This window comes from Schistocerca piceifrons, chromosome X (assembly GCF_021461385.2).
Source record: "Schistocerca piceifrons isolate TAMUIC-IGC-003096 chromosome X, iqSchPice1.1, whole genome shotgun sequence".
NCBI classification, from domain to species: Eukaryota; Metazoa; Arthropoda; class Insecta; order Orthoptera; family Acrididae; genus Schistocerca; species Schistocerca piceifrons.
The window spans coordinates 611,559,598-611,579,595 of NC_060149.1; the positions used below are offsets into that span (position 1 = coordinate 611,559,598).

Consider the following 19,998-nt stretch of genomic DNA (forward strand, 5'->3'; position numbering starts at 1 on the left):
GCTATGATTTTAAAAATTAGTGCTAATTGAAGCACAAATGAATTCAGATTGTAAGCTTTTCTGATTGTAGTTTAACAAATGAGCTACTCAAGGACACTTCTCAATTCAACAGAAACCTAAGATTATTTTAGAGATTCAGTTTTTATTCCATAGGCCCAGAAAAAGCCCATAAGAGCACTGTCACTTGATGCCAAGAAAGAGGGCACGTCGAAGAAAAGTTCAGTTACAACCTAATGTTTGCTTCAGACTAGGCTCTTTTTAATTTTCAGAGGAGTGTACAGTGGCATGATGAGTACCAGCAATAGACTGCAGTTCATTGCGAATATGGAAACAAACCTAAATAACAAGCTAGAGATGTAATGTGTTTTCCATATAACTGGCCACAAAAATTTAATGTAAATCAAGTAATTCCATGAAGACCTTAATGAGAAAATTTTAATCAAATAGAGACCAAAAGTATATCAAACTGAAGATAACCAATAGATATAATAACATATATGGGAGAAACAACTCACTGACACATACTATCAATCATCTCAGTAGTACTGCAAGGCTCAACTCTTCCCATTTTTCTTACTTTTCCTTAAAAACGATATGCCTTCAAAATCTAACATAAACAGTAACTGTATTATTTGTCGATTAAACAATCCTCTCTCATAACATTAAAGGCTCTTTATGCTGCCTCTGCAACAACAATTTTTTGTTTACTTTGGATAAAACAGCTCATAAGATGTTCTACCCATAAAATAACGATGAAATGCACACAGAACAAATAATAATGGGAAATAAAGATACTGAATAGGTCAGTGATACTGAATTCCTTGTGATGTGGGCAGATAGCACACTACAATGGAATATGGACACAGATAAACTGCTGATCAAACTTTATGTCTCAAGAGTACTTAGTCCAAGGTATGAGTTGACTACTGATAGAACCATGGCTCTGGTGAACACTACCGTTTTGTACAGCAATTCTCTCTGGAGATCAATGCACAAAAAATTTTTCTCATGCACAAATGAGTTGTGAAGTTCATTATATGGTCTTCATCACATAGAACCACCAAGCTAATTTTCAAAGAACTGGGAATAATGCCTGTGTCATACATATAGACCTTAGAGACTGCTTCATTTGCAAATAACAATCTTCATTTGTCTCCAGGAAATAATCCTATGCACAATCACTACAACCATGCTAGTGGTAATGTTAATCTGACAAGCATGAGACTATAAATTACATAAATAGAGATAGGCAAAAAGGCAGTATATTTTACAATAAATTGTCTTCCTCAGTCAAAAATAATAACTCATTAGGAAAGCCACAAGTATACTGCTCCAAAATTGTTTTAATTTGGTTACTAAATTTATGGAGATCAGTTTATGCTAAAGACAACTTTAATTTTGCTTATAGTGCTATGATACTTGATGTAATGGTAATTAACTTACAATTAATTCTCACAATGATATGTATATTGTCTTTCACAGTACATGTGAACATAGTAACAATTATAGCAAAAAGATATATGCATATTTAACATTTCTAATAAGATGTATAATGATTTCATGCATAAAAGATAAAATATTAATGATTTTAAATATATCTACAGAATAAACATACAATCATAAGGAGATGTAAGGTCAACAAATGTCTTAATGTCTTAAGCTCACCCATTTTCTTGATGAAATTCCAAATTCTGTTTCCTAAAATTATGTCAAATGAAAGTCCTTTTGAAAGATTCATGTAAACTGTTCGAATAACACAGAAATCAGTCATGTAAAAGTACTGAGGGACAATAAAAGTTAGTTGCTTAAGGTCATCATTGTCTTCCATTAAAATGTTAGTCATCTTGATCTGCTCTAGTCTCAGCGAGAAGCTTTGCCGCCAGCTTTTCATTGGCTGACCCAGCAACCTTACGCCATTGGGATGGGAGTATAGAATTGATTTTTGGTTCTCCCTTGTAGATTGTGGATGTTTCCTCCAGTTGTTTTGATGGTTTTGAATATCATGTGTAATGGGTTCCATTTGAAGTACCATCAACACATGTTCATTCATTTTATGACCCTATTTGGTGTAACCAGATGTCTGTCTAAAAATTTTTTGCAGGATGTTAGTCTTTTCACATCATTTGCCTTTGCTGTTTACAATTTGCTGCCATAGCACAGTCAGGTCTGGCTAAGGTCTTGTAAAGGCGTATTCTGGTATGCTTCTTGGCTAGAGAAGGTTTCGTTACAGTATTGATGACTCCCATTGTTTTTGAATACCTGGTGGCTTTTTCAGATAGGTCTGTTTATGACAGAAAGAATAGCTTACAGTCCAAAAGTGTGAATGTATTCACTCTTTCTAGAACTTTATTTCTCAAACAGATTTTGCTTTGAACTGGATATTTTCTACAGAAGGCTATAGACTTTTTTGTGTTGACATCCATACTGTATTTCTTGGATATAATCTGAAAATCATGCAGAGAACACAGTAGGTCATACTCTGAAGCTATGAAAAGAACTAAATCATCTGTAAAAAGTAAAGCATCCTGTTTTGTGTTTCTGTTGATTTGAATGAAGCTGTGTTGCATTTATCTCCACTCTTGGATAACTTTATTCATATATATAACAAATGAGCATGGTGAAAGGCTGCATCCCTGTCATACTCCTGCATATATTCTGCCAAGTCTGATAATTTGTTCTCTTTCTTGACAGAGATTTAATTTGTTCTGGAAATTTTATATATATTATGGTATAGATAAGTTGCTGGGGAACATGAACATCTGGTAGAATCTGTAATAATTTCTTTCTGTTGTCTTTATCAAAAGCTTTTTCAGAGTCAGTCAAGGGAATATTTGTTTCTATACTGAGTCCTCTATGTTTTTCTGTTTACAGTTCAATGGAAACCATGATAGGTTCGTAGTGTCTGTATAATTTATTTTAGATGTTCTTGGCAAACATTTTATATGCAGAGTTCAATAAGCTTATTCCTCTGTAATTATCTCAGTTTTCAGCTCTCCTTTTTTGAAGATAAGAATTACAGTCGATTTAGTCCAGTTCTCAGGCTTATCATCTCCTGATCAAATCATATGTAGATGTTGTGGAATTTGTCTATAAAGGATTTTCTTCCATATTTCAACAGCTCAGGATTGACTGAATCTTCTACTAGGCGTTTATTACTTTTTAGTTTGTTTAATACTTCTTTAAAATTACACTTAGAGATGGTTTCTCTTGAACAGTTCCCTCAGAGTTGGATTGTAAAGAGGCTCTGGTGCCTTAGACCATAGACTCCGAAAGTATTGCAACCATTTAAGTAAGAATATGGGATTTACTTTCATAGCCTCTTTTATCTCAATGTTCAGATTTTTAACCATTTTGAACATTTGTGGCTGGGATCTGTGAGTATTATGTTCTAAATTGAGGCCACGAAGTCTTTGCAAATTTCTCTGAGTTTTCTATGTGTTTTTCTTTTCATGAATGTTCTCATCCTATGATATTCTATTCCATCTTCCAGCTGTTGACAGATATTTCACAATTGCTCCTTTTATGTCTTTTACAACCATTTTGGCATCATTGTCACATTTTCTCAGTCCTTCCTTCCTACACTATTTTGCTTTTCTGCCAAGGCTATGATCAGTAGCTTCTCTTAGAATGTGTGGTGGAGCCTTCCATTTTCCTTTGAGCTTTATTTTTGATACATGATACTTTCATTAACACATCATGTCAATTTTGGTATAACCAAAGTGTATTGGAATCTCTCAAAAGGCTGACATGAAAGGCCATTTCTTTATTCATTGTCAGTTTCTTGTAGTTCTTTGTATGCCATCTTGGTGTTATCCATATGGGGCTCACCTGGGGCTCACCCGGATTCAGTTTCAGGACTTCAAAACACTCTTGCATCCAATACCAAATTAGCCACTTCCTTATTACTAAGAATATAATCTATTATTGACCTGATGTTCTGCAATGTGAATTATCTGAACAACAGACCTATATCACATCAATTAAGTGCACAATTCTTGGCCATATTTTTCAGTCTAGTGAATAAACTTTTGTTAAGACTGATCTACATCTTTGTAGAAGTGATTGTAGGTGTTATAAACAGTCGCTGAGAGAAATTCAGATGATTTTTCCCATTTTAACACACAGAAGACCTCAGCAATTTTCTGGTGAATATTATATTTCTTTGTCTCCAAAAGCCTCTGTGATAGTTATAAACTGTCTTGTGATAAGAAAATGAAGTGATTATAGGTTAAATTCAGAAATATTAAATTAAAGTTACCTTTATAGACAAAAGCCAGCACATCATTTTGAGGAGACAAACAAAATTAATAAATGTAGCATCTATTAAGACTTGGAAATTGTGAGGAGATGTCTGCCATTCACAACAGATCAAAATTATATACTACATTTTATTATTTATGTATATATGCTTATATTTGACTGATTTTGCAAACAAGATACATCAACACTGTGAACCCAGAATACAGGAACAAACATGTCATCAGATATACTATAGGACAAAACTTAAGAAATAGTTAGGTATGTATCCAGGTGAACACAAATCAACACATTAAGCCTAAATAATACAAAAATAGTATTAGTTTCCACATAAACAGAATGCTCAATAATAACAATCTAAAAGTGAAAGACAAGCTTATAAATACACATCAAACAAAAAAATTCTAGAAATGCATGCTGACTCACAACTAATGCAGACTGAGCGTTTGGCAGTACTGGAAAAGCAAATCTCAGCTGGATGATATTTACTCCAAACAATGGCTTTCATATGCGACAGCTCATACTGCAGAGTAACATACATTGGGTATGTCCATTTCCCAACCAGTTACATACACAAAGTATGTTGCCCTACAGCGTGAGGTGCTTGAGGAGATGATATGTGCAGAATATCCAATTGGTCTTCAAATTACACAAAAGGGCTGAGCATATTGCAATACTGCAAAAGCAAATCTTGGCAGGATGCTGTTCACATGTGTAGCAGCTCATGCCGAAGAGCAGCATAACTTGGGTATGCCCATTTCTCTATCAGATCATACACAAGATATGTTGCCCTACAGCATGAGCTGCTTCAGGAGAACAAATGTGCAGAATATCCAATTGATCTTCAAATGACAGAAAATGGCTATAAAATCATAATAAAAGGTAGCAGTAATATATATAAAGAAAAACAGTTATCAGTACCCAACCAACATACCAGTACATAAACATGTGATCTTATCCAGTCAACATTCACGTCTGAATCATAAAAACAGAGCTGACACTCAAAACAGTTTCCCATAAAATGTTATAAAATCATACATTAGACTTTCACAAGAGATCAAAGAAAAAAATGAATTTCATGTCATCAGGAAATATGTAAAAACATATTTATTAAATGAGAATTTTTATTTTATTGAAAAAAACATGAAAAACATGCAATTTATTTATACAAATGTTCATCTTGAGCATTAAATTAATATGATAAAAAACTATTGTATAATAGAACAGATGACAGACTTTATTGATCAAGTACATTTCCACACATAATGATATCATAACACAATACAGAGTTCAAATACCTAAGATAACAAGCCTTTGTGACCACAATGTTTCAAATATTTGAAATTTTCGCAATGATAAATGCTACTGATGATAACCTTTTGAAATTCTAGAATATGTAGTGTTCCCAGATAAGCCTTCTAACTGTATGGATGCAAATGAATTTATGCAGCATATCTTTTTACCTGCTCACTGTAATGTGCAATATGAGTCTTCTGTGGGATTTTGTGAGGAAAGCTTTATTGATATTGGCTTTACCCTGAACACAGAAGTTTTGAAAACAATGTTCATGAATCAGCCTATAAATTGGTGGAAGATTTGCTATCCAACAAAATACTAGAAACATCAGCAAACATAGTGAAATGTGGACACATTTTAAAGCACAGATAAGACATTTAACTAACACCTACATATAAAACCAACAGCAGAAACCCATGTCCTGCTTTCTGTTTTGGAGTTAGGACTTCAGCCAGTTTCCTACCTTCACTCTGATGCAACAATGGTATAGTTATGAGTCATGCAGTCTAAAGGCTTACAAAAATTAAAAAAAAAATATTAATTGGTAGTTTCTTTTTGGCTAATCATTGGATAATAAGAATATGGCTTCAGTTATGTACACTACATTATGAGATGCCATATGTGTTTTGCGATAATGTCAAAGTCACCAAGATGTTTCACAATTCTTGCACATACTAGTTCTCAACGACTTTAGTAACTGTAGTCAAATAACATATTGTATCATTTCTGGTTTCTGTTTTAACTCCTCTCTTATGGAGAGACTTCACCATGGAAAATTTCATGTTAGGGACAGCATCTTGATTTACAGAAGCATTAAATATGTGTCCTAAGTTTTTCTTAGTACAGCTTGTAAAAGTTTACTGGAAATGTTATCTACATCTGTGTTCATTTCTCTTTAAAGAGGTAACTATGATGGTAAAAACCAAAGAAATTTGAGCTAATTTTGATATTCACTGGGAGTTATTTTTCCTGTGCATCATTGATGAACAGAACTGGAAAGAAGAAAAACAATAATAGGACACAATATGCCATAAGGTGGCTTGAGGAGTATAGGTGCAGACATTAACTGTTTTTATTTTATTTATGGTTGTGGGAGATAGGCTTATTTTCTTATGAGGATTTGGAAAATAGTGTTTGACTACTGCCATGGCTTATTTTAAGGAGACACTGCAACTTATTTGCTAACAATGCTCGATATGTGGTCAGTGAAGAGTTCTGTTGTCATTGCTTAGTTGCTTATTTGTTTTTAACTAATGTTTAAAACAACATTTGGTTGTGCAATTGTCAATCACAGCAAACTGCTTTATATTCTTCATTCTTTCAAATTATTTGAAAGTTGTATACGCCAGGAGAAACTCAGGTCTTACTTTATATTCTTCAGTTTTCTGATTTATCCCAATATTTATTTGTTTTTGAAACTAAGACAAAAGCTTTTAAATTTCTTGATCACTTTACTTAATATTATATAGTACTACTTTCTATTGGCTGACCAGGATAACTGAAATTCTTTATGTAAACTACAGTTCTCACTTTTGTTGGAAAGATATCTTTTCTCCCACCACTATTCATTTGTTTCCTAATTTGTTTGTTTAGTTATTAAAAAATACTTTTTGGAAAGGTATTTCTGAATATTCTTGTAATATGGTTTTGAAATAAATCATATTTGGGACTGAAATCTGTTGCACGTTAAGTTTGTTATCAGTCTACATTTTGGAGACAGGATTTAAAGACCTGATTTTTTTTTCAGATTTATCGATCAATTTATTTCTAACAAGGTTCAGTTGTATACGTGCAAATATTCATCTTGATCATGGCAAGTTAATAGTAATTTAATGGCCACTGAGATGCCTCAGAACTTAACACATGCAAAGAATGCATATTTTGTCTTGTTCTACAAAAATACTGTCCTTTAGGATACTTGAAACTGGAGTTAGAATTGTAGAAAAATTAACTACAGGTTGTTATTCATACTTCTTAGGCAGTCTTGTCATCAATATGTTTTGGGCAGCTTACATTAAAGTACCCCAAGTGCAACTGAATTCAGTCTAAACATTACAGGAAAGAATAAAGATTCCATGAAGGTAGCCTATATAAGTGTGGATACCAGTACCTGGCACCTTAACCAAAATGTTTACAGATTTCCTATGCTAGTGCATTTATACGGAACATTTGACTGAATATTCATTTTATACACTAACATCATAGTGTCTCACACAAGATATCAATACCAAAATTGATTTCAATTAATTCCCTGCGACTAAAAAATAAACAGTATTCAACATTATTTTAACACCATTATCTGACACCAATATAACTGGACACTGTCACATTTTATGTCAGTGGTTGACATTTGTAAAAGAGTTATATTTAGAAAATATTGCATGAATGAAACAAGAAGTAGTTTTTATGTTACAAATATCATAATTTATGAGGTAAATATACCTATGATAATAATAACAAGAATTTTATATGTTGATACCAGTACTTAGTACATATTTCTAGCATAAATCCTAAGAAACTGTAATTCGGGGAACTACAGCATTTTAAAGCATTCATCCAAAACTTTGAGAAGTATGTGGGTCATGTAATTGATTTAAGAACTATGATAATGACAAACTCTCACAACTTTCACAATACCAAAAGTGATAGAGTATAAGAGTGAAGTGCTTATTCACTACTACATTTAACTTGGTACTATGACTGTAAACACATGTCTGCAAACCAACGGTACGTGATCACATAAATGGTGGGAATGCTGTCTCTTTCAGTCATTTCTGAATTTCAGGAAGTGTGCCTTTCCCTCTTGGCTTTCTCAATTTCCTGAGGTTTGGTGGCCTAGTTCTACCTGTGGACTGTTGTACTACACTGGATTTGTTGCTGGCACTACATATGGTCAGTCTATGAACTGGTGCCTTTACCGGCTGGAATATTCTCCACAGACATTCAGTATGCAAGATCATCTACATGGGCAAGAAAGTGAAAAGTGTCCAGTGGTAAACAAAGAATATGATTTCTAGAACTTCTGATCATTTTCATGACTCTTAGTTTTCATGTTACTGAATTATCTGAAAGTTTGTTGAAAAATTTAAAAATTTATATTTGTAAACATATAAACATTTCTAATGAAATATCTTTTGTGGAACTATGACCCTATGACCACCATGCCCCTTGATCCATGCCTGTTTCCTGCAGTTTCCCCTTTCTCTATTTTGGCCCCCCTCCAAATGCCCTCCTCCCCATCATTGTCATCACTTGCTGTACAAATGCAGTGTTGCCAATGCCCATGTAGCATTCATATCCCACATTCTGTATTGCACCTGTTACATCTCCCTCCCACATTCCCATCCTGTGCACCTGCTGCCCCTTCCCATCTGTCAGCCCCTTTCCCAATCCTTCCTCCAGTTATTTGTGTGTGTGTGTGTGGGAGGGGGGGGGGGGGGGTTACGTGTGTGTGCGTGTGTTTGTTTTAGAGCTCAAAAAAATGATTCATTTGAAAGCTACCAATGTTTTTTGTCTTGTTTATGTGCCTGTTGATGACTCCACATTTCTATTGTTTGTTGAGATGTTACCTTCACTTCAAGACTTTCCATTATCATATTTAATCTAGAAATATTATTACTTAAGTCATTTCACCCCGACAACTCAAATGAAAAATGTAATCTACAAATAATTATCTAGATAATAATGAGAATAGATTACCACTAGTTCTAATTGGTTGCCAGTAAATTTTACACAAATAGCATGCAGTTGCTGCTTCTGCCTGCAAAAGAGCAGGTTTTTTCATTCTACATTACTAAATGCTGTTGTCCATTATAGGATTTCGGGTACACAGTAGATGAATTTAGCAATCAATCAAAGGCCACTCCTGTCCCATAAATTAATTTTTGAATAGATAGTAACTGTGTTTGGTGGGAATACATTTATTAAATTTAATTGTAGAGTAAAACACAAGTTAAAATCTAGTAATGCAAATATGACCCATTATTGTTTCAAACATTATGACTCATTAAAGTAGTTCAGGTTTATATGGACTGCACACTACAATCATTGCAAACAGTCACAAAGAGGTTGTTTTGAAGATGGTTGTGTGGAACTGGAATGTAAAGTTAAGATGATTCCACATGGTACACAAAATAGGTCAGAACACTGTTGCAGAAACAGCGAAAAAGGAACAAATAATCTCTGAGATTGGGGATGTTTTGCAGAAGCACAAAATTTAACAAGGACTTTAATGCAAGATGCCTTTAATTGTTTCCACAGCAAAACTTTGTCTCAAAATCTGGTAGAAAGGCTAAAGAGATTCTGGTCATGTGTAAAGTACATCAGTAGTAAGCACAACAGCAACAGCAATGTTACCAATTACTGTGAAAGCAGAGTTACTAAAAAAGGTCTTCTAATGTTCCCTCACTGAAGAAGATGATGTTAATATTCTAGAATTCAGATCAAGAACAGCTGCAAACATGAAAAGAAGTGGCTACCCTGTGTTGTGAAGCAGCTTAAATCACTTAATAAAGGCAAGTCTTCTGGTCCAGATTGTATACAAATTAGGTTCCTTTTAGAGTATGCTGATATAATAGCTTGATACTTAGCAAAATGTACAACTGCTTTTTCAACAAAAGATGCATACCTAAAGACTGGAAAGTTGCACAGATACAATACTCAAGAAAGGAAATAGGAGTAATCCACTGAGTTATAGACCCATATTACTGACATTGATTTGCAGTAGGATTTTGGAACAAATACTGTGTTCAAACATTATGAGTTACCTCGAAGAAAATGATCTATTGCCACACAGTCAGCACAGATTCAGAAAATATTGCTCATTTACACCTACATCTACATCTACAGCTATGAGAATACTCTGCAAACCATCATATGGTGGACAGCAGAGGGTATTTTGTACCACTATTAGTCATTTCATCTCCTGTTCCACTTGTGAATACAGTGAGGGAAAAATGAGTGGCTAAAAGCCTCTGTATGAGCCCTCATTTCTTGCATCTTATCTACATGGTCCCTATGCAAAATGCACATTGATGGTAGTAGAATTGTTCTGCAGATGGCCTCAAATGCTGATTCTTTGTCAGTGCTAAGTCACCTGACAAGCATCTTGATGGAAGAAATACTCCAATGTCTCACTGCCCAGCAGCAAGCTTTCACAGAACAACAGCAAGCTCTCACCACCGCTCTCAATCAAGTGGCATCTGCATGTTCATGGCAGGTTTCTGTCCTGACAGTGTGGCCATCACCCTTTCCAGTATATGATGAATCAGCTCAAGACTGGGACTCCTACAAGACATGGTTATGCCAACATTTGAAAGTTATTCATATGGGTGATGCAAACCTGAGATGGCTTTCTTTCAAAACTTGTTGCAAGCTGCCCAACACTTACGGCATGTGGCATGCTCATGTTGGACAAAGCAGTACATGCAAGATGGATGGTGGCACAGGGATCCTGGTGTGATGCATCCTGTTGCTGCTGAGGTCATAACCAATGCTGACCTGTGTGACACTGAGTCGAAGGTTGTACTGCTGCAATGCATTTTTTGCTTCCACATGTTTGATAACAGTGAAAACATTATTTCCCCAAGATGTGGTATGTTACTGGCAGTACTTTCTCTAGTATTGATAGCCTTCTTCAGTGGACAAGCCACATGAGGTCCCTTTGTTGTTTGGCTCTTAATACTGCCCAGAGGACCAACCAAACAAGTGACAGTGTATATAGTTGATACAAGAACCACTTATAAAGGGCAGGCAAATAAAAGAAGACTGACAGAAAAAAGTAAGTAAACTGTTCATTATTTCAAATGTAATCACAATACATTTATTCCCCTGTTGGATTAGAAATGTCACTGCCAGTCTTTTAAAAATGTTTGCAGTTGCCTACAGAAACATGATTCTATCTAGACATGCACTTCACCATCTGCAGCAAATCAGCAGCCACAAATGTCTTTCTTCAGGGCTCTAAAAATATTGGAATCACATGGAAAAAGAGTGGGACTGTATGGAGGATGTGTAAGGGCTTCCAGTAAATCATTTGCAGCATACTCAAAATGACCTTAGCAACATGTGGATGGAAAGTTTTGTTGGGAAGCCCTTCTACATCCTCCATAGAGTCCCCATCTATCACCATTCACTTTCCATATTGTTGTAGCTCTGAGGAAAGACATTTGCAGTTATCAATTTGAATTGGACAATGAGGTGCTCGCCTGGGTGCAATCATGGTTCCATAGGCAGCCACAAACATTTTTTGATGAAGGCATTAGCCATCTTGTCTCGCAATGGAATAAATGAATTAACGATTATGATGATTACTTTTTAAATAATAAACAGTAGTTTGCTTTTTTGCATCTGTCTCAATTTTCATTTGAAAGTCCATTATGCATTCTGCACGCATCAAGGGAAATAAGGGTCGATCAAGACAGAGGCCCATTTACCTAGGTAAGTCTTATCTCACTGGGGTTTGGTAGCTGACCCAGAGGCTGTTCCCAACCTACTAGAACATAGCACGCACTGAAACTGGTGTATTTTTCATACAGGTTTGCCGCATTGTTGTAGTGTAGGTGGTTAAGCCAAGATTCCTACTGCTCGTGGTACACAAAATTTCACCAATGTACTGCCTTGCTATTGCTGAAGCAGAGCCTTGGGTTACAGAGGACAGATGGTACTTAGCAACTTTAGTTCAGTTAACTCAAGGTTCAACAAAACTGAACTCAACCAAGAAAGAATAATCTCGCTTATGTGCCCACTGTATGGCATGACTCAGTAGGTATGTGAACTTTATTAAATGCCATGGACATGACAAGCATCACTCCCTCTTTTTTCTTAACATACAGACTTTCCAAAAAGTTTCATATGCACAATAAACGTTATTTACAATCAAATTGAGCTCTTAAAATAATCACAGATATGATGAGTATTTCTGACAGCATGGATCATATATTTCTCCTAAGACAGCCTGAGCTTTATGATGGGATAGATCTGTCAAATGAGTGTACTGAAGTCTGCTTAGAAGTCCCTTTCAATAAGAGAGATAAAACACAAGGAATGAAAAGAAGCACCAAGCAGTTCTTTCATAAATACATATCTCAATACTACCACTAGGCCATCTTTCCCTTTGTTACACTTACAGAAGACTCAAATTATGTGTTACAAATACAGAATCAAAGTAAGCTGACTTCAGCATACAGTGCTGATGGAAGGGAAAAAATAAGAAGATCTGAAAAAATCTCTACATTATTTTTCAAGAACATATTAACTGTAAATATAGTATTCGAAAAAACATGTACTTCCACACATCGCCAAACAAACATTCAGTACAAAAAAGTCATCACACCAACTACACTGAATTGTGACAGGACTTTCTGATAAACACAATTTGGCATGTATTCACCAGATACATACACACACAGCACATCAAAGTAACACATCAGGTAGCTCAACCTATCTCTTCATAATATCTTATTTCCATGTTCCACAGAGTTATAACTGCATTTACACCACTCTGAGCAATTTGGCACATTTTTATGATCATTTTCTCCTGTCTGCCAGCATGGCTACGGAACACGAGTATTATTGCCTCTTAATAGACAATTCTACCACTGACATCTATAGCAGATGTAACACTGAAATTCACTGTAGCAGTTGATATGGATCTCTGATAGCTGATGAAAACAATGAAATTCACTACTCATTTAATTTCCTAAGCTTACCAAAGTCATAACTGGGATAATATTAGGAACAATGGACTTGAGTATGTAAAACTCCTGTAAAATAACTCTGTAAAATGTCTATACTTGTAAATTTCTACAATCATGCCCTATGCACATTCACCCACATTGAAGTGAGACTTTAGGTTGCAATGACAAGAAATAATTATCTGGTTCTGAAGGACAAATTATATACACAATTCTTTCTTTCATTACTCTTATTTTCTCAATGAAATGTGATTAAATTAAATAATCTGAAATAGTGTACAGATATATTCAATTTGAGCATGAGAACACTAGAGAAAACTGTAGTGTCTCAGATTAAGAATGAGTCATGAGTAGTCTTTGAATAAGATAGGTACATCTCTGAGCTGAGTTCTTCTTGTTGTGGTTGTTGAGCCCAGGCAGATATCATGGACTGCCAGCCATGAGTTGTCAGTTACCAGGGAACTATGGAGCTGGGAGGTAATGTTGCCTCATACTATCTATAATTGCAATTGTGCATTCCGTTTTGAAGTTAATGTTAAAAATACGTACTTCCATGAAGTGAATAATATATGACTTACAGAAGAGAAAAATGCATATCATAAATGATTTCAAGTTGTGTTCCAAAGAGCCTTACAGAAAAAGTACTCTGCAACATGGAAATGAAATCTGTGTAAGTGCACAGCGACTGAACTTCTACACAGGATCTGATGAAAAGTTCATACCTCATCACCTCTTAGGCAAAATAAGAGATACAAGGTACTGTCATAAGTGATTAGCAAAACTTATAACAATAGAGAACAGTTTTGGAAAAAAAATGCTCTGTAGGAAGCTGGTTTGATTATGCTGTGATTGGGAACTAAATGATGGTTTTGTACGTCTGTATCCACAGGTATTACAACTTGTAATTCAACACATTTAAATATAGATGTCTCTCTCTCATTTACATGGTTACATAATGTCTCTTTATTACTCTTTTTTATAATTTGATTATATTTTTATTAGATCCTGCTACAACATCTTACCATTTATTCATCTCATTCCAACAGAAAATATACTTGTGATGATGTTCCTCCACTCATAATTTTTGATGAATGACATGATGACTTACAGAGCTCATTCAATGGACTGTGGAGAAATTTTTGGCAACACAGTGTATGTAAAAAAATGTGATATTTAGAAGCCAAAAATTTATAATTAAAGTAATGACACTAATAGCAGTAGTAGCTGTAGAAACTATTATATGTTAATGAGACAACACACTTGCCATGATAATGTAAGCAAAACTAGAGACTCTTGAAAATCTAGTTTTAAGAACCTACAGATCCTGACAATGCCTTGCCTAAATATTCTTGAGATAGTAAAATTCTTAGAAAACCACATAGTGTCAACTAAGTGCAGACTTAAGAAAAACAGTGAAATTCACAAGTATAACACTACAACAAATTTCAACCTGCATGTGTTAAATTCTAACACACAATTGTATCAAAAGGAAACATCCCACAAGGGCTTTCAGCTATTCAATAAGCTCATCTCAAGTCTAAAATATATGGAAGAAAATACACAACTGTGTAAAGCCTTGACGTCTTATTTGCTGTGCCACTGTTATTTTTTTGTGTTGTTCAGTATCTGTAGCACACTGTATAATATCAGATCACATCGACCAAATAAATAATACCTTCAGAGTGAGCTGAAGTACTGTTCTTGATTCACACCTTTGGATTACATTCTCTGTTTTGCTAGACATTTTGATGCAGTATGGAACAAAAACTGTCAGTATTAGCTCATCTTCAGCATGTGGCATCCTTACTTGAAACTGCCTACAATATAATTCCAAATTCATTCTTGTGGAAGCCCTAAAATCTCACAAAATATCTCCAATCTCCCATTGGCAGTCCTGCCTATATGAAATTAGTGGTTAATAGACTCTGTTATGCCTATAATCTCAATAGATACCAGTGTAGCATGCTAAGTCAGTTATTTGGAGTATCATCTGTGCTTTATCAATAGTACATTACTGTTAAGATGTGACTGATCATGGTATTGGAATAACTAAGCAAACTGTATGTTGGTATCATGAAGTAATGTAGGTTAGACTAAGAGTCAACAATGAAGCCATTAGAACCTGAGAATGAAAACAACTGGACATAGCTGAGGAAGGCATGTGTTATAATCTAATGAAGTTACAATAATAAATAATGTCTAAGTAAACTACTTATAGAAATTAATTTTACTGAGCTCTCTCTCTCTCTCTCTCTCTCTCTCTCTCTCTCTCTCTCTCTCTCTCTCCCCCCCCCCCCCCCCTCACACACACACACACACACACACACACACTCACACACAAAATCCATATAAATTAAATACAATAGGAACATACATATACCTGGAATATTTGACTATGGAGTTTTTGAAGTATGTCCTGCTTGATTTGATATTGGTAAATTCAACATTGTCCAATGTGCAGTTTTCAAATATCACATGACTTAGAGTCAAGTGGCTAAACTGAACATTGTTGAAAATGCAGTCATGGAACACCTGATTTTCAATACTGCTGTTAAATGTATAATTTGTAAAGTTTTTACCATTTGTATATTGAGCTTTATTTGAATATTCCTCATTTTTCATTAACTTTATGTATTCTGGAAACCAGGCAGTCAAGCCGTAATACCTGGAAGAAGGAAAATGTATGTACAATCATGTATCAATGCACGTTTATAGAAAGTGTGGGTCATCAGTGAATTTACATAAAAGATGGCCTTTGCATTAAATAATGGTAAATGATCACAGGAAGCTGTTATCTGACATAAGGATTCAGTTCAGTAAATGTCTCCTGACTTTTACGACATTACACATGTATGAGATCAGGGGTAGTGGTTTAGAGTGGTTAACCTCATACTTGGAAGATAGGAAGCAAAGAGTAATTATGACATTAAATTCAAGTAATTACTCCTCTGACTGAAAACTAATTTTCCATTGAATTCCATAATATTTCTCTCTATCCCATGTAAATGACCTAACCCTACTGTTGATAATCTTTCAGTTTTAGTTGCAGATTATACATTAATATTCTAACTGAAAATTAATTGCCTGAAAATTTTCCAAAAAATGTTGAAAATACTTTAGAAAAATGTTAATCATGTTTCCATCAAAATGAGCTGCAACTGTATGTCACCAATACCAAGATGATGGCTGGAAGTCACAGAAGTAGATCATGTAAAGACTAAATCTTGAAAAAATTTAAATTGGAAAGTGCATTTAAACTACTTAGCAAATAAATTAAATAACTTAGCATTAGAAATGTTTATTTAGTCAGATGCCACAAACATGGCTTCTAGGAAGATAATTTATCACTGTTACTTTGATTCAGTTGTTTGTTTTGGCACAATCTTCTGGCAGAACTCAATAAATGTCATGAAGCTACTAGTATGAAAAAAAATGGTAAGGAGCATGTGAACTGCCAAACAGAGGGTGTCATGCTGGCCTAAGAAATTTAAAATACTTCCCTGTACATTTACGAGCTCTTGATTTTCTTATGCATGTGCATTAAACTTTCCCTTTCCAGCACTTGTCACAGAGAAAATTTTAAACTCCATACACACAGTTTCAAACACCAGAGTATATTTAGTTAAAAGCTTACAATAAACATAAAGGCAGGTATATATTCAGCGTGGAGTGTGGTTCAGTGAAAATATATATGTTTTTACTCTTCTAGCAAGAATGTGCTATAACTGTATTGAAGAATTCATGGATGTCAATTTCAGAGTTTGAAGAAGGCAATTGTGTGTATTATTTTAGACTATGAAAATCATAATGACAATCACAACAGTGACATATGCAAAATACTGTAAAAATTTTGTATGACTACAAAGTAACAATGAAATTGCATCAGGTTACCATTAGGTTATCTTTAGTTTTATTTTAAGAAGATTGATTTTGAGGCTTCTAGCCTCATTTTCATATTTACCATACACATCAAATTGATGGGGGAAATGGTAATACTGGGAAGATGTCTTGGTGTCATAATGTTACTGCAGGCCAACAGATGTCAGAAAGATATGGTGCTAAGGTCAGCATATCACACATTGACCACATGTGTATTATGTATATGAATCAGGTACATTGGAATATGAGGCTACAAGCCTCAAAATCTGTTACATTAAAATAAAACTGAAGGTCACTTAATTGCAGTCTAAGGCAGATTTTTACTCTTAATTTATCACATGACTGCATTCCTGCAGTTCTATCTGCTATAACCCTGTACATAATACTTGGATACATTCTGCAGTGCCAGGATGCCATTCTGCTACAATTAGCATGTTCTGCTAATGGCATCTGCACGGGCTGGCCACCAGAGGCTACCTGTGGAGGAGCACATGACGTGTACACATGACGCATCATCTGCAACGCCATCTATTGGAGCCCTCCTCTTCACAAGCACAGTGCAGCAGGAATTCACTCTCACATTGTGTTCATACTTATTGGCAGCAACTGCTTGTATTAGTACCTAGATTGTTTCTATTTTTATGTCTGTCTTCTCAACTGTTGTTTGGTTCATTGTGACCTTGCTATTGTTTGTATTTTGCAGTACAATACAACTGGGGATGAGTGTATTGTTCTGTTTGTTCAGTCTATTTGGTTGTTCTTCCTCTTCTGATCATGGAGGAAGTGCTCCAATCTCTCACTGAGCAGCAGCAGGCTCTTATGGTTGCTATTGTGAACTTGTCAGCCACATTGACTATGCAGGTTTCCATGCCATTGGTTCATTGTGGTCATGCTGTTGTTTCTGTCTTACAGGAAGATACAATTGGCATCACTTGTGGTGTTCACTTCTGTGTGCTCAGTCTGTCTGGCTGTTCCTTCAGTTTTTCTGTCCATAGAGGCAGTGTTCCAATCTCTCCTCCAGTGACAGTGGCCTCTTATGGTTTCTATCAAAAACTTGTTAGCCACATTGACTATGCAGGCTTCCACACTGTTGGTGTACCAGCCACCCCCTCCCCCTTATGATAATGTGGCTGAAGACTGGGAGACTTATGAGAAGTGGCTTCAGTGACACTTCCACACTTCTGGTGTCACTGATGCAAACATACAGGGTGACAATTATTAAACTATATGAAAAAAATGTAAATTAGTTACAAACTACAGTGTGCAAACACTTTATTCAATATGTAAATGTCACTACAGATATTCAGATTTAGGTTATGACATGTTTGATATGCTTGCCATCCTTGTCAATGATGTGCCACAGAAAAATAGCAAAATTCTGCATGACCTGCTGAGGTGTCGGAACATCGATGCTGTCGATGACCTTCTGAATGGCTGTTTTCAGCTCAGCAATGGTATTGGAGTTATTGATCTACACCTTGTATTTAATATAGCCCCACAAAAAGGAGTCACATGTGTTCAGATCCAGAGAATATGGTGGCCAATAGAGGCCCACACCAGTGATCTCTGGGTATCCCAGAGACAGAATGTTGTCTCCAAACTGCTCCTCCAGGACATCAAACACTCTCCTGTTTCAATGGCATTGAGCTCTGCCTTGCATGAACCCTATCTTGTTTAAATCAGAGTCACTTTGGATATTGTTGTTGTTGTGGTCTTCAGTCCTGAGACTGGTTTGATGCAGCTCTCCATGCTACTCTATCCTGTGCAAGCTTCTTCATCTCTCAGTACGTACTGCAGCCTACATCCTTCTGAATCTGCTTAGTGTATTCATCTCTTGGTCTCCCTCTACGATTTTTACCCTTCATGCTGCCCTCCAATACTAAATTGATGATCCCTTTATGCCTCAGAACATGTCCTATCAACCGATCCCTTCTTCTAGTCAAGTTGTGCCACAAACTCCTCTTCTCCCCAATTCTATTCAATACCTCCTCATTAGTTATGTGATCTACCCATCTAATCTTCAGCATTCTTCTGTAGCACCACATTTCAAAAGCTTCTATTCTCTTCTTGTCCAAACTGGTTATCGTCCATGTTTCATTTCCATACATGGCAACACTCCATACAAATACTTTCAGAAACGACTTCCTGACACTTAAATCTATACTCGATGTTAACAAATTTCTCTTCTCCAGAAACGCTTTCCTTGCCATTGCCAGTCTACATTTTGACACTTAAATCTATACTCGATGTTAGCAAATTTCTCTTCTCCGGAAACGCTTTCCTTGCCATTGCCAGTCTACATTTTATATCCTCTCTACTTCAACCATCATCAGTTATTTTGCTCCCCAAATAGCAAAACTCCTTTACTACTTTAAGTGTCTCATTTCCCAATCTAATTCCCTCAGCATCACCCAACTTAATTCAACTGCATTCCATTGTCCTCGTTTTGCTTTTGTTGATGTTCATCTTATATCCTCCTTTCAAGACACTGTCCATTCCGTCCAACTGCTCTTCCAAGCCCTTTGCTGTTTCTGACAGAATTACAATGTCATTGGCAAACCTTAAAGTTTTTATTTCTTCTCCACGGATTTTAATACCTACTCCGAATTTTTCTTTTGTTTCCTTTACTGCTTGCTCAATATACAGATTGAACCACATCAGGGAGAGGCTACAACCCTGTCTCACTCCCTTCCCAACCACTACTTCCCTTTCATGCCCCTCGACTCTTGTAACTGCCATCTGGTTTCTGTACAAATTGTAAATAGCCTTTGGCTGCCTGTATTTTACCCCTGCCATCTTCAGAACTTGAAAGAGAGTATTCCAGTCAACATTGTCAAAAGCTTTCTCTAAGTCTACAAATGCTAGAAATGTA

The 19,998-nt window shown here is 35.6% G+C and overlaps 1 protein-coding gene across 1 annotated transcript in view; it reads right to left on the reverse strand.

The window, feature by feature from the left end:
• LOC124722894 (synaptic vesicle glycoprotein 2B-like) overlaps positions 1–19,998 on the reverse strand; it is a 236,402-nt gene that overhangs the window by 22,795 nt on the left and 193,609 nt on the right. The window contains exon 9 of the mRNA XM_047248036.1: positions 15,628–15,912. Coding sequence (XP_047103992.1) covers positions 15,628–15,912 — 285 coding nt within the window. The remainder of the gene's footprint in view (positions 1–15,627; positions 15,913–19,998) is intronic.